The following is a 15,091-nucleotide window of genomic DNA, read 5'->3' on the forward strand; positions in this document are numbered from 1 at the left end:
TGTGTTGTAAGTTTTCAGCCCAGCAAGATAATTTGTCCCAAAGGGAATTTAGCTGTATTATTACATTCAAATCCCCTCTTGCCCTGCAAAATATTGGCCCTTTTAAAAGTCACACCGTGGGGCCCCTTTCTTATCCCTCCTACATCCCAGAGTTGTGTATCACTAGTTCCAACTTTGATCTCTTAAAATGTAGTAGCTAGAATGTTGGGCCAATTCCAAAATTAAAGAGTATTGTGTATGACACCTGTTGTTCTGCCTTTCTTCAAAAAAAGTCTGCAACCTTAGGCTGAAGATACTTGCAGCTGACCCTCACTCACAAACTGAGGTTCATGCCTAAGCAGGTATAGGAACCCAGGTATCTGATCTAAAGCCCACAATCTGTTGTTACATCAGTGATCATTGCCACAACCTGCTCCTGTTGTTTTGAGTCTACTTAATCCTCAAAAGATCATCTACATTACCAAAATCCCCTTTACTCAACCCTTAGTCACAAAGGGAATTGGTGGAATGCAGAGGGTTAACATGACAAGTGACATCACCACTGTTGTTACATAATGTCCAAAGGCAGACCGCACAGCAGATTGGATTCCCCGACAGCCGGAAACGGGCTATTATAGAACATCGTGGCCTCCAGTAATTGAGTAGTTAATTTACACGGCATCACTATTAACATCTTTCCATCCTGGAAGACGGAAGCAATTAATTGTGCAGATCTGTTCTCAGGCAGATGCAGCTGTCTCTAGGCTAAGGGAAGGTGGCTTTTACAGAAGGCTGGATGCTCTGCCCAAGGCTAACCACCTCCAGGGAGGAATGACCAGGCAACAGCTGCACACAGAGAAAGTCTTATCATAAAACGGAGGTTATAATTTGCATCCAGATTGAAACAATGCGGAGGGGGGCAGTTTCCCCCAACAGATCTACTGTTGTATTTGTATGGTCTATGCTGAACCTGTTAGGCCACTGATGTGCCATGTAGAAAGACAAACCATTTTAAGCATAGATAACTTGTTCAGGGTTTCAGAACCGTGTCAGAATTTGAGATTTCTTACATGCATGTTCCAGTAGGGATAGTGGAAAGGCGCAGGCACGCGCACACGTGTGTGCATTCTCTTAAGTAGAAGCTGGACACTAATACAACAGGGCCTAGTTGAGGGTAATGAAACCGCAAAGGACCACTGAAGACGGATAAAGGACAGTGTGAAGGCCATTTTTGAGGAAAAGCTGCACTTGGGCTGTTGTACTATTTCAGTGGACAGGTTGAGACTTGCATGATTGTTCAACCCAACACCAAAACCTGCCTACAAGGAACATGCCAGAGAGGAATTTCAGCAAAGCCTTCTCCCTGGCATAAGCACTGTTGCCGCTTTTTGTATGGAAGATAATTTAGCAACAAGAGCCTTCATAGTCAAGGCCAGATTACAAATCTATCCAAGTCAATGAGTGTCCAAAGTACCAGTAGAGCCCACTCAGATGTTATAAAACCAAGCAAAATGAAAATACAAAGACTGGTTTGTGACTTTTAGCAAAGGCTGGATTTAGTAGAGTGCAGTCAATGCTACTTCAAGACTACAAAACAGCAGTGTTTAACAGAGGATGTAAAAAGGCTTTGGCCTTAATATCCACGTTTCTGACAGTCAAGTGCAATTGTAATTATGGCCGACGTATCTCTCTCTCTCTTTGTGTGTGTGTGTGTGTGTGTGTGTGTGTGTAGTAAACAGCACTAGAGGAAATTGCCTTCCCCCTCATGCTTTTGAGACTTTTGTATCCAAATCACTATGAATAGCGTACATTTCAACGGCATTTCATGGAGATTTCATCAACAGCAGTGTATACATTGAGTCAGCGTCATCAGTGTTAACAGTGTAGCTAGACTTGTGCTTATTTATGTATGAATTTAGGCTTAAGCCATAGGTATGTGAACCTCACAATGGCAAGGGAAGGACTCTTAAGCACGCCACATTGAAGAATTTTGGCTGCATTCTTAAAAATGAGAAGGAAGTGAAACACTTCCACCCACCATGTAACAGCCACTGCCTTGGTATGCAAAAATACTTAATAGCAAAGGCTTATGTACTGAGATTTACCAAATCACATTAAATGAAGCACTCGCATGCTCTTATCAATTCACAGACATTACTGGTCTTGAGGAAAAAGTAGCATGGACAGCTATACAACCCTCCTTTCATAAACACTACCAGATGATTCAAGAGTGAGTTGTTAAACATCACATGCCTACCATTAAACAGATTATGCTTTTAGCCATTTCTTGCTAAATCAAAACTAATGCAAGAGTCAAAAAGTGAGTTTTTCAGTTGAATGCAAACCTCCTCTCATACAACAGTTGAGATACTGTGCAGATTTGTTTTATAGCACTTCACATTTTCAAAATTATGTTTTAAAGTTGGAAAATTTATACAAATACAAAAGCTTTTCAAACAATGCTTTTTAAAGTCTTGTTACTTTTACAAAGTAAAATAAAACAATGTTATTTTCAGAATTGACTGAAAACATCTTTATTATTCAAGTGCCCTATCCCACCCCACCCAGCAGTTATACATGCATGACTAAAACATTTTGGCTTTTAAATGTATAGGATTACTTCCAAATACAGTCAACATAAAATAGAAGGGAATACAAAGTTTGTACACAAACGCAGCAAGGAATACACAAGTTTGCAACAAAGTTGGACATCATACAAAATAAAAAAGTTTATAAATTCACATGGTCTGGGATCCTATGCAGGCTCAATAGGGTCTCTCACGCCGGTCCTGCCTGTGGTCCCCTCTGCAAAGGAGACAGGAAAGAGTATACATTTTGAATTTGCATATTTGTATTGTTTGTTATATAATAATTATCAATAGCCGCAAGGTTAGGCTGCAAACCCAGGAAGTGGATCTAACCATCACAACATGGGTAGGCAAACTAAGGCCCAGGGCCGGATCTGGGAATCAGCATGTTTTTACGTGAGTAGAATATGTCCTTTTATTTAAAATGCATCTCTGGGTTATTTGTGGGGCATAGGAATTCGTTCACCCCCCAAAAAAATATAGTCTGCCCCCCCCCAAGGTCTGAGGGACAGTGGACCGGCCCCCTGCTGAAAGTTTGCTGACCCGAGTCACAACCTCAGCCTCCCCCCCTTTCACTCAGAAACAGAACCCTTAGATTCCTATTCCTGAGCCTTTACAACACCCACCACTGAAGTAACCTTTACCTCGAATCCATTTTTCCTGGTCCAAAGCTGCCTCTGTCTCCGCCTCTTCCGCCCCTGAATCCTCCCCGGTCTCCGCCCCTGCCTCCCCGGAAGCCACCTCTGTCAAAGCCTCCTCGGCCCCCGCGTCGTTCTTCACCAAATCCACCCCCTGGGGAAAAAGCAGATTTGTATTGTGCAACTGTTCTGACATGAGAAATGTGCTTTTCTCACTGATGCCGTTGTGCCAATTAGGCAAACTATCTCACAGGCGAACAAAAAGAATCTGCCAGCAAGGGAACAGGATACACAGTAATTTGTTTCACACAGACAGAAAAGTAAAACCTTAAACTTACCCATGTGTGGTCCTCCAGGCCCATCTGGCTTTGGTGCCTTACACTGGTTGCATTCATTACGCCATGAGAAGTTCATATTTTCACATGTCCTAAAAACACATTTGGGGAAGACAGATGATTTAGAGTTCCAATAGTCATTAACCCCATTTCTACCTTCATATCTAAACAACTAAGGAGACTGCTTACGGGTTGGGGCATTTCCAGTCTCCTGCACGTTGCTGACCACCTCCTCCACTGGGGAAGCCCCCCCTGCTGCCCCCGCTGGAACCACTGCTGCTGCCGCCACCTCCGCCGCCACCAAATCCACCACGGCCCATAGGTCCTAAAGGAAAGAGCCATGTAAAAATCAGTGGCAGCAGCCAAGTGAAAATGATTTTTTGCATAATGTTTCCTTGCTGATAAACATCTCATACTAGGTTACCTTTCTTCCCTATACAGACTGCAATTGTCTCCGAAAATTTTTACACATCACTTGGGAAGACAGGCAAACTAGTATCAGTGTACTGGAAGAAGCAAAGATCACCAGTGTTGAAGCAATGATTCTTCAACATCAACTTTGTTGGACTGGTCATGTTGTGTGGATGCCTGATGATTGTCTTCCAAAGCAACTACTCTATTCCGAACTTAAAAATGGAAAGCGTAATGCTGGTGGTCAACAAAAGAGGTTTAAAGACTGTCTCAAGACAAATCTTTAAAAATGTAGAATAAACACTGACAACTGGGAAACACTGGCTTGCGAGTGCTCCAGTTGGAGAACAGCCTTAACCAAAGGTGTCATGGACTTTGAAGACACTTGAACTCAGGACGCAAGGGAGAAACGTGCTAAGGAGGAGGCACGCTTGGCAAATCCACACTGTGATAAACTCCCGCCTGGAAACAAATGTCCCCACTGTGGAAGGACATGTGGATCCAGAATTGGCCTCCAGTCACTTACGGACTCATTGTTTATGGAAGACAATCTTACTCGGCTACCAGTGATCGCCAAAGACAAGACCCATACATCAACTCCCCCCTATTTCAGAATGGCTGCACAACACAAGTTGGTCCTCCTCCCCCTCCCTTGCTGAAACTCAATACAGGTATAACAAAAGCCAATACTGCTACAAGCAACACACTTCACTACTTATCAACCACAGCAATAACGTGGCATATACCTCCTCTACCGCCACGGCCTCTTCCTCCACGGCCATTGCCGCCGCCCCCACCTCTGTTGAAGTCTGCCCGCCGGGTAGCAAATGATACTTTGATAGGGTTGCCGGAGAATTCTTTTCCTGGTTAAGAGAAGAGCAGGGGAAAAGATTAAATTTTCCCCAGTATAAAGATAGAAGGCTATTATTTCACTATTCTCTCCTCTAATTTCAATATTTATTCATCAATTTATATATATCTCATCCTTTCCCCCCAAGAAGCCTAGTAGTGGAGACAGAAAGAAGCCTTCCAAGTACAAGCATAGGAACTCTCTCAAAATCCACCTCAGCAGCCAAAAAGTAATTCAAAGTCAGCACCATACCATCAAACCAGTCAATGGCAGCCTTTGCAGATGGAGGATCATCAAAGGAAACAGTGGCCTCTCCTTTCAGTTTTCCTGTCTCGCGATCGGTGTACAGGTTGATCATAGGCTGTCCTGTTTTCTTGTTTGTCTGTTTACAAAAATACACACACACACAGATTAATCCACTGGAAATATCTAATCCAATGTTCTTGCATCTAATTTTCAATACATGACAGAGGCTGACTACAACTGTTTATGGCAGGCATCCCCAAACTGCGGCCCTCCAGATGTTATGGCCTACAACTCCCATGATCCCTAGCTAACAGGACCAGTGGTTGGGGAAGATGGGAATTGTAGTGCCAAAACATCTGGAGGGCCGAAGTTTGGGGATGCCTGGTTTAGGGAGCTGCAATTGATGTACAATACTACTGCATGGAAATTACCATTAAATGTGAAAGGTAACTTGCTTTAGCTGCTGGACATTTCCTTATACAGCCCTGAAAATAATTAAAAGATTAATGAATGTGCTCATTAGGTTATTCTCCCTTGGAGTGTAAAGACATCCCACAAAAGGTATGTCTACCCATTAGTCTCTGAAAGTACACAGGGCGAAAGCAGGGTGGATTTAATTCAAATCAAATCAATTTAAATCACTGGTCAATGAGACTTTATTTAAATCATTTTTTTACAAAAAGACTCATTCTTTCTGGTATAATCTTAATATTTACAACCAGATGAAGGTTTCCTTTTTGGAATAATAAATTTTCAGAGTAGTTTTTACCGTTATATCAAAAATTACTTATTTGGTTGTACTATTAGAAATACATAGACAGATAATTATGAAATTATTGTGAGGTTTAATAAGTTAACTGTTGATATTTGGACAACTTTTCTGCTGTACTTTATTGGAAGGAGAAAAATAATCATTTCCTTAACAATTTAAGCAATTTATTTAACTAAGCATATGTATCCATGTTTGTTTACTGATGTGGTTAAACGATTACTTAGACTGAGTTTAACACACATGAAAAACTTAAAACAAATCCTTATTTCCTGATGAATAGCCTTTGGACTATAATGTAACTTAAATAGAAAACTATCTTTAGAAAGATGTTTCCTCCAAAAGCATTTTATTTTTAAAATCCAATTTAAACAATAAAAATCCGATTTAAATAAAAAAGAATCCCATTGGTACATCCTACCTAGTGCAGGCTTTTAAAAATTGGTAATGGGATCATCTCACAGGCATAACTAGCACAATTTACCTTAATGATGCCAATCTGCTTGAAGTAATCTGCTACCGACTCAATGGTTACGTTTTCACCAAGTCCCTGAACAAAGATGGTGTTGTTGTCCGAGTTATCCTGCTCGCCACCTGCAAGGAATGAGAATTAGCTCTATCTTCCATCATAATTTCTGCTTCCCAATAAAGTTCTTCCTACAGCCTCTAAATGAAAGTTCCAAACTTGTACTCCAATGAATACTGAACCACATGAAGCAGTTATCCAAACTGAGACAAAATTTTGGTTACACTGTCCAAAGACCTCATTTGAACAGAACTTGAATCTGCACATTATCTTGCACATTTCATATATTTTGCAGTTTACAAAGTTTGTGGGTTTTTAAAAGGCACCTTGATTACATTAAACTCTGTGCTGTTCATAGTAATGCAAAAAAGGGTTTTAAGTGTTAGAAAAGCAGTCTAAGGACACCATAGGCTTCTCTGGTTTTCCTTTGACATTTGTATCCCTCTCTTCAAACTGGAAGCCTGGAAATACTTCCCCACTAGCTTCACATTCAGGTTTGCAGCCACTTACCAGAATCGTGGCGTGATCCTTGATCCCGTGGTCCTTTTGCACATGAAAATAAGGAAGGAGAGATTCAGTTAGCGAGTGAGAACTTCCAACCTGTTTTCTCACATCAGCACCACCATCACGACCACATCAGAAACAGGCCAGTGTTGGAACATGTGCTGTTCCAAGGTGCATTTTAGTGCAAAAGAAACACTCCCCATCAGGCAGAAGTGGTCCACGTCTTAATTACAAGACTGCTTACTGCAAACCCAGTTTACAACTCTTTCCTCCAGGTCATACTAGACCTATTTTTTGCAGCTCTGCAGAGAGGAACATGGCCTCCAGACACACACCCAGAACACCATTGGAGAACCACTATTTTGACATATTTTATAGCATACATTAGCCACTGCTACCCAGAGTCTTCTACTGACCCTTGTTCAGTCTTTTAAGTCTCCAGCACCATTGCAATCTATTCTGGATTTGGTTCATGAGACGAGACACTTTAACTTATGCACAGAGAACAAACCACCTTACACCATAGTACACATTTTGAATAAGCCCTTTAAAAATGAGAGCTTTATGTTCTTAAAAACCATCTGGTTATTTACTTGCATCACCACTCTACTATTAACATATTCTACACGTGTATATATGTATATATATATTTACCATTTTGATACCTTTTATTGGACCCAATCTTAAATTTTTGAAAGCATATGCCCAACACTGGTCTCAAATGCATTAACAATCCTATATAAGTGTGTTTTACTGTTCATGCCAAGCCTTTTTCAGCAAACCCTATGGGAACGTTCCTTAAAAACAATTCTTTTGATTTGGTACAATCATGTTCAAAACGACCATTTGTGAAACTTCGTAATGTTATAACCAAACTCTCTTAAAATAGAAGCCCATGAAACCACTTATTTGTGAAAGAGCTCTTAAGAGTTTCATACAAACAAAGTTACACTTCCAAGTTTGAAGGGAGCGGTCCCTCCCTTGATTCCTGTACCAGTAACTTTTTAAGCAAGGTACCATAAACCTTTGTTTTACCATGTTTCCTCAGGACTGCATGCACTTCCATTAACACACTTTAACCCAACGTTCTCGTCTGTTTTTTAAAGGAGAGACAACAAACAAAACCAACACTTACAAAGTGATTTTCTCTCTCACATTCTCCCACAAAACACATCTTTTGGATTATTGATTTTCTCCCATCTTGTTGCAAAACATACAACCAAAATGTACTGTATTGGCACCAAGAACTTGGCCGAGTAGAAAGCCCCATAATGTGGAAGTCAACACCACAGATACAACCAACCATTTTGGCATATGTGCCACAACAGGGGGTGCTCCCATAGGTTTTTATCTGATAAACGGTGGCTTTTCAAACTCTTTGGCATACAAACATCAGTCTCTCCGAAAAATAATATATAGAAATACACTTTTGCGGTTCAAGTTTTTGAACTCTTTGGACTTACCACCAAATTTATTGAAGCCACCACCTCGCTCACCACCGCTGAGGAGATAAGTTAGAAGATAATGATGCTTTTTTTTCCACGACTAAAAAGTTTTGTTGCTAGAAACTACACCAGATCCATTAAGATGCTGGCCAACACTTTTGTTTGGTTCTTCCTGAAGATCTAAAGACAACCTGCTCCACCTTTTCCTTGCCCTCAGCAGTTGTTTTTTTTAAAATGGATCAATACACCCTTGAGAAGGTTTGCATATGAAACAGCTATAGTGTTTTGTCATTCTTGCTTCCGATCTTGAAACGTTACACGAGGCGTCGTGGTGCAGCTTTCGAGACAATGTTGGTTTCCTTGTTGCCGTCCTATTCTTGGCATGATTGGTGAACCAAGCTCGTTTTTAAAATATTGTATACCGTGCACGCTGTTAATTCCAGTTCACCCTTCTCAAGTTTGCGCCTTTTTTTGCAAAGCTTTTGTTGTTTACAACCCTAAATGCAGATAACTGCTTTGAAAGCACGTAAAAACCCATTACCTCATGATAGCATATTCGTAATAGTACTTTATGTTATTTCAGCTCTAAAGACTGCATTATCTGCCTGCCATAAGATCTCTCTCCCTTCCTCAGACCCTTAACTAACATGTGGAAGGTGGAGATTTGATTAAAGTTCATTGACTTTCACACCTGTGGCACACAAAATGCAGAATTTGTTAACAGTGCAGGTATTGTTAACAGATCAACAACTTTTCATAAGCAAAAACACTTCAGCTGCCCCCACCTATACTCACCTCTCTACTATTTCATCTCTCCCAGTCAACAGGAGCCCAGAGCCAATGTTGCTTAGCAACCATTGCCTCGTCAAATACCAATTTTAACCACCCCTTCACAAAAAAGGAGGCATAACGCACACCCAACAGCATTAAGGATACTGCTTTGCAACACATAAACCACAAGTACGGAAAGTCCAGCTGCTATGTGGGAAAACCAAAACACATCCTTTTAGCCTACATTGGCACCCATTACATGGCTAGACCACAGCATTATGAGCCCAATGAAAGCTGGCTTACAACCTGCATAGAAACTTTGTCTTGCAAAATCTCTTTACTGAAGAGATTCATATAACCTTTGAATTACCAGCATATACAAACCAGGCCCCCTCAGTGCACCTCATCAGGTTAACACTGGGGGGTTGAAGGATAACCCTAGTGTCTAGATACCGATTTTCCCCCATAAGAAGTACTAAGGTTCTTGTATATATTTGTATGGAACTGCAACATTGCTCAAAGAGGACCATAATTCACCTTTGAAGAACAGTAATTATGTTCATATCAAGTGCGCCTTTTGAGGTTGTCAACAGATCCAAGCTGAATTACAAGATGAAAATACGATTCTTTTGCCCCATGCACAGACTTGTTACTGCAATGGTTGATTTTCAGAAAGTAAGAGTTTTTAACTCCTTCACATGCATACAAGGAACAAAAACCATTTTGACATCCATTTAGATTCACCCCATAGAGAAAAACACACTGACCCCTAGCAGCATACATGGTGGTAGCCCACCCTTGATTACCAACAATTCTATATATTTCAGCTGTTCACACACTGCACCCTCCCAGAAGAAGTTAGCTTTTATGGAAAGTACTAGGAGATGCTAATTAAAGAAACCCACTCCCTCTCCCACCACTATAGACTGGACACCTACCCCATGCCTCCACGACCACCTCTGCTGCCACCTCTTCCACCACTCCGATCAAAGCCACCTCTACCGTATCCGCCACCGCCACCTCCTCCACTGCCTCTTCCACGGTTGCGGTCTTGCTGGCTGCCATATCCTCCTTGATCCTGGCTGCCGTAGCCTCCTCCACTACCACCTCCACTCATGGAAGACTGATCCTGTCCATAGCCACCAGCTGAGAAAGTTTTTTTAAGAAAGGGTGTTAGCAATAGCTCTTAGTTTCTGCTAGCAAAGAGGCCTGGATTTTTTTTGGCGGGGGGAAAAGAATGAAGATTCAACAGATGCCCTTGTTTCTCACTGGGCGGCAGCCATTGGCTTCTACAGACAGCACTGCATGAAATTTGACTCATATTACTCATTTTTGGCTTTTGGAGGTAAAAGGAAAGGAAAAAGTACTCACATCCACTACCACCACCACCTCCTCCACTGCTACTGCCACTGCCATACTGACTCTGCTGGCCGTAGCTTTGGGGTGGGTTGTAAGAAGGCTGCTGCCCATAGCTGCTCTGCTGTTGGCTGCCATAGCTGGACTGCTGACCATAGCCTCCACTCTGGGGTTGTCCGTAGGTAGAGGTCTGAGAGCTGGTACCGTAACTGCTGATTTCAAGGTGACACAAACGAAGGACAAAGAGTTCAATACACAGACCATACAATACTGTTCCGGCTTTATACAAAGGCTGAGACTTTAAGCTCCAGGATTCCATTCGGAATACTGCTTAAGAATTCAGGCTGACTGTATGACTAAAGAGCAGAGTACGCCTGGGGTTTGATCAGACAAATTTCAGCAGGAGATTTAATGTTTTTTTTTTAAAAAAAGTACAGCCTAAAGCCTATGATAAAGATTTACACCACTATCCCTGCTATCAGAAGTTGTTTAGGATTTCTCAACTATTACCTTCCAGTAGTGGAACTGGCTGGCTGTTGTGAGTAGCTGGGATAGGATGACTGCTGTCCATAGGACGTCTGAGAAGTCTGACTGCTGCCATATCCTGTTGATGAGCCGTAGGCCTGTGGTGTTGACTGGGTGCCATAGCCAGCTGTTCAGAAAAACAATTCACTCTTGTTAATCTCAAATGGCATGCAATTTGTGTAGCAATAACTAATCAGTTCTTCAATCATAATATGTAACCACACGGATGCATCCCGAGATGTGACCAAATTAAACGGTGCTGAGATGAGCATGCTAGATTCGAATCCCTGCTTGTGCTTGTGTCACCTTTTTGCTACTTAAGGATTGCAAAATGAAAAGGCTGCACATTACAGTGTCCAGAAAGGACACTTTAAGTAACTGTTTTCCTTCCAGCCTCCTAGCTCCAGAAAGACGTGTGCTTCACAGCTTAGCCAATTTCCTCTCATATTTTCCTATACAGTCACAAGGACAAAAAACAAGATAAGCTACAATACTCACAGCTTTGAGTCTGGCCATAAGAAGAACTGTAACTACTTTGGCCATATCCAGAAGTATCTGCTGATTGTCCATAACCACCATAGCTCTGCTGCCCGTAGGGCTGGCTGGTTTGCTGAGAATAACCTTGTGTGGGTGGAGTTGGGTAGGCCCCATAACTAAGGAAAAGCAAGAGAGAGAAAAATTCAGCAAAGGAACATATAACTAAACTGTAAACTGAATTCACAATCTTGTATTCCCACCCAGAATCAAGGTCGTCACTACCATTGTCGCCTGTCTTTTCAAATCCAGTGTGCTATGTCAACTGGTAGGCATCTGACTGAACTACCCTGTTTCTCCGAAAATAAGACGTAGCCATAAAATAAGCCATAGCAGGATTTTTAAGCATTCCAGGAATATAAGCCATACCCCGAAAATAAGACATAGTGATAGGCGTAGCAGCAATGCCGGCCGCGGGGTACTTATTCACCTTGTTCAAAAGACTAATGGCCAGAAATAAATTCCAATGCCGATTCTATTCAGAGTAGACCCACTGAAGTTAATAAACATGACTAACTTAGGTTCATGAATTTCAGTGGGTCTAGTATAGGATTTAGTGACTATAAACCACAAGTTTTTAAAACGGCCCTACTTTTTTAGTTTCGACAAAAGGCAAGTAAAAGGTATGTGACTGAAGTTTATAATGTTATGAATGACATGAAGAGAAAAAAAATTTCTCCTCTTGACACCAGAACTTGTGGACAGCCAAGGAAGCTGTATGTTGAAATATTCAGGACAGATAAATGAAGGCACTTGGAAGAGGCAGCAACGACCACAAATTTGGATGTATTTAAAAGGGGATTGGACAAATTCCTGGAGAAGGCTATCAATGGCTACTAGCCATGATGGCAATGAAAGTTTTATAATGTATACACACTGAATAAAGACAAAACCTTTTAAATATGATGTTACAGCTTCCCTGGGAATGGATAAAAGTAATCCATTTCAAAGTCTGCATACACTACAGCAAATTTTAACTATTTTTCTAATTTTGGAAACAGCAGTGTTTTATCAGCTTCTTCATATTATTTTTTCCCCAAAAAAATTACAGTACTACAACTACTTGAAAATTAGGATTTTCTGGTATTGGCAAATTAAGTTTAATCAAACCACACATCTGATCTTGTCTATCTATTCCTCTGGGAATAGCTCACGGCACCCTAACATCCTTCATGTTTTTACAAAGGTGACTAGCATGACCTACTTCAAGATTACAGAGACATAAACATGCAATACATGGAGGATGAATTATACAAGCGTTTATTTACCTTTGTGTTGCTGACTGGCTATAATCTGTAGGGGGACAAAACAAAAATGTTTAAGCTATTTTAAGAGCAGATTCCACACAAGTTATCTAACTGCTACAGAGTATGATTCATGTGGGATGTTGGATAAGGTACATTTGTCAAAACTGACATACATGGATGCTTGCTTCAGGCATCTACGCACTATGTGCATGCACAGAAGTCCCATTCAAATCGAAAGTCAAAGTGTCGGGGGGGGGGGGCATGTGCACCACTGCCTCTCTACACACTTTTAACTTTCAAGAATTCAGGCAAATACTAAGGAGAGGGTTCAGATTCTCATAGTAACACGTTCACCTATCCAATGGGTACGGCACAAAATATACATATGTATGGAACACTCTTGCTAGCTTCATTGTGGGTAAGAGAATCTATTTTAAAAAGCAAGGCTGTGAGGCATGAACTTTGATGGACAAAATTAGGAATGAATAGCAACTGTGAACGTTGACACTTCTCATACGAAGCACTTATTACTTAGTTACATTTATGCCACTGTTGCCTTATTTTCAGGAATGTTCACAATAATCAAAACCAGCAGCTAAGAAAAACCCAAAAATTAATAAACAAAACCCAATCATGTGGGCAGGAGGAAGTTGTGGTGTCATCAGAAAAAAATGTGTATATATTCCCCTTCCCCCAGGGTTTTCACAGCAATAATTCAATTTTTCCCCATCCAAAAACCCTAGTTTAAGTGATGGTTAAAGAGTCAATGTAATTCCATGGTCAGTACGGAGGGAAAGAAAACTGACACGAGTTTGTTCTGACGCCGGATTGTTACAAACAGAGCAGCCTGGTCCTTATAGGACCTAAACCCGAGATTTTAAGGGGGGCGGGCGCTCCCTGGGCGAGCGAGTGGCAGTGGAGTACGCGGGCGACTGACGTTTGAACTAACGAATGATAGCGGCAGGCGGCTTGGGGGGGGGGTGGGGGAAAACACCCGGATGTAACACTGCGACAAAGGCAAGCCTCACACGCACGCGCAACAACGTACGCGTTTCTCGCCTAGGCGGAAAAGCGCATGCGTGATCGCAATTTTTACCGCCCCCACCTCCAATAAACCTTGCTCCGCCGACCATCACTGGATTTTTCCACTGCCCATATGGCCCCCGTCCCCCGAGCAGCTCAGGGGACGACCGCGCGCATGCGCAGCTACATAACGGCCTAACCTCTCCGTGCCCCTGGTGTCTGACTAGGAAACCCCGTCCGCCTCTTCCCGGCTTCCTAGTTCTCACGCTATCACAAAATGGCGGCAAACTGCGCAGTTTAGAGATTGCGGCGCGGGGTGGAGGAAAAAAAGAAAGAGGCCCTTCCTGCTCTCTAGAAGGCGGGCCCGTTTTTCATCCGGCACCACTTCTACAATAACGTCCGCCTTTTGCCCTCGACTTTATCGCCACCCCGTTATTTTTGGAACGAAAACCTCGAAGCCTCCATTTAAAAAGGGTCTTCTAGAACTTTTGTCTAAAGCAGACGGGGGAGGCCGGAGAACCCTCCGCCCACCATTCCTACCCCACTGGCGGGAGAAGACAAGACAATTCGCCTCCTACCCTGGAACTGCAAGAATTAAAAATCCACGCAAAAGCCCCGTTCCCCTTCACCTGCCACGTGCAGTGATTTCCCTATCGGAGATTTAGCCTGAAACCCATCCAAGCCCCTAGGAAGGAAGCCCCCGAGTCTCGTCAGGAGGCGAAAATAACCCAAGACAAAAACGCAGCTCCTCCTTCAATTTCCATTTCGCACTTAACGTGCCAGAACCAACCACTAAGTCTGCCCCCCCTCACATTCCCTTTTAAACCCTCAGGTTAAACCCTTTTTAACATAAATCGGCTTCCCGTTCCCCATCGTCTGCACAGCCACGAGGACCAAAAACTTAGCTCCCCTGGAGGAAAGAAAGCAAAGGCTGCGGGGAGTTTCCCGTTCCCCCTTGTTGTGACCCCGGTTGAAACGCGCCCAACGCCCTCCACTGCGAACTCCCTTCCCGCGAGGCCCTTCTCACCGTTGGATGCCATGGCTGCAGCCCTCTAAGCTTCGCTCCTCGAACGGCCTACGTAGCAGCAGCCTCTTCTCTCTTTCCCGCCCCCACCCTTTGCCCCAAATATACCCTCCCCCTCCCGTTTCCTCTGGGCTGCACCATGTCACATCGCAAGAGAGGGGAGAGAGAGAAATGAGAACAGGCGTTTCTTTTGTAGAGATATATATAAAATGCAGGACTCCTACGCTTCTCGTCGTAACCATGCCTTCGACTACCGAGGTGTCTCTTTTACATTTAGGATATGTGTGAGCCCGCCTGTTTAGGAATTAAGGGACGGCGGT

General features: G+C 42.6%; 1 protein-coding gene across 2 annotated transcripts; it reads right to left on the reverse strand.

Annotated features, from left to right (window-relative positions):
- Positions 1 to 2,347: 2,347 nt before the first annotated feature.
- FUS (FUS RNA binding protein) lies at positions 2,348 to 14,862 on the reverse strand. Of its 2 annotated transcripts, none has more exons than XM_035134550.2 (15): positions 14,775 to 14,862; positions 12,746 to 12,770; positions 11,442 to 11,596; positions 10,929 to 11,070; positions 10,434 to 10,630; positions 10,001 to 10,208; positions 8,310 to 8,347; positions 6,853 to 6,885; positions 6,301 to 6,410; positions 5,054 to 5,183; positions 4,698 to 4,814; positions 3,730 to 3,865; positions 3,544 to 3,632; positions 3,212 to 3,359; positions 2,348 to 2,784 (listed from the first exon to the last, which is right to left on the reverse strand). In XM_035134550.2, exons 1-15 carry the CDS (start codon positions 14,785 to 14,787, stop codon positions 2,745 to 2,747), a joined length of 1,581 nt encoding a protein of 526 aa, XP_034990441.1. In that variant the 5' UTR covers positions 14,788 to 14,862; the 3' UTR covers positions 2,348 to 2,744. The 2 variants fall into 2 exon arrangements, with proteins under 2 accessions (XP_034990441.1, XP_034990442.1); XM_035134551.2 differs by having other exon boundaries at positions 10,434 to 10,627; positions 14,775 to 14,851.
- Between the last annotated feature and the right edge of the window lie 229 nt (positions 14,863 to 15,091).

The sequence above is a fragment of the Zootoca vivipara genome, chromosome 13 (genome assembly GCF_963506605.1).
Source record: "Zootoca vivipara chromosome 13, rZooViv1.1, whole genome shotgun sequence".
Classification (NCBI taxonomy): domain Eukaryota; kingdom Metazoa; phylum Chordata; class Lepidosauria; order Squamata; family Lacertidae; genus Zootoca; species Zootoca vivipara.

What these genes read in the sequence shown, in the direction of transcription:
- FUS (XM_035134550.2), bottom strand. An exon ending in TTATGGCCAGACTCAAAGCT is followed by an intron (nt 11,071 to 11,441) that starts GTGAGTATTGTA and finishes TTTTCTGAACAG; the next exon opens with CTGGCTATGGCACCCAGTCA. An exon ending in AGGTGGTGGTGGTAGTGGAT is followed by an intron (nt 10,209 to 10,433) that starts GTGAGTACTTTT and finishes AAACTTTCTCAG; the next exon opens with CTGGTGGCTATGGACAGGAT.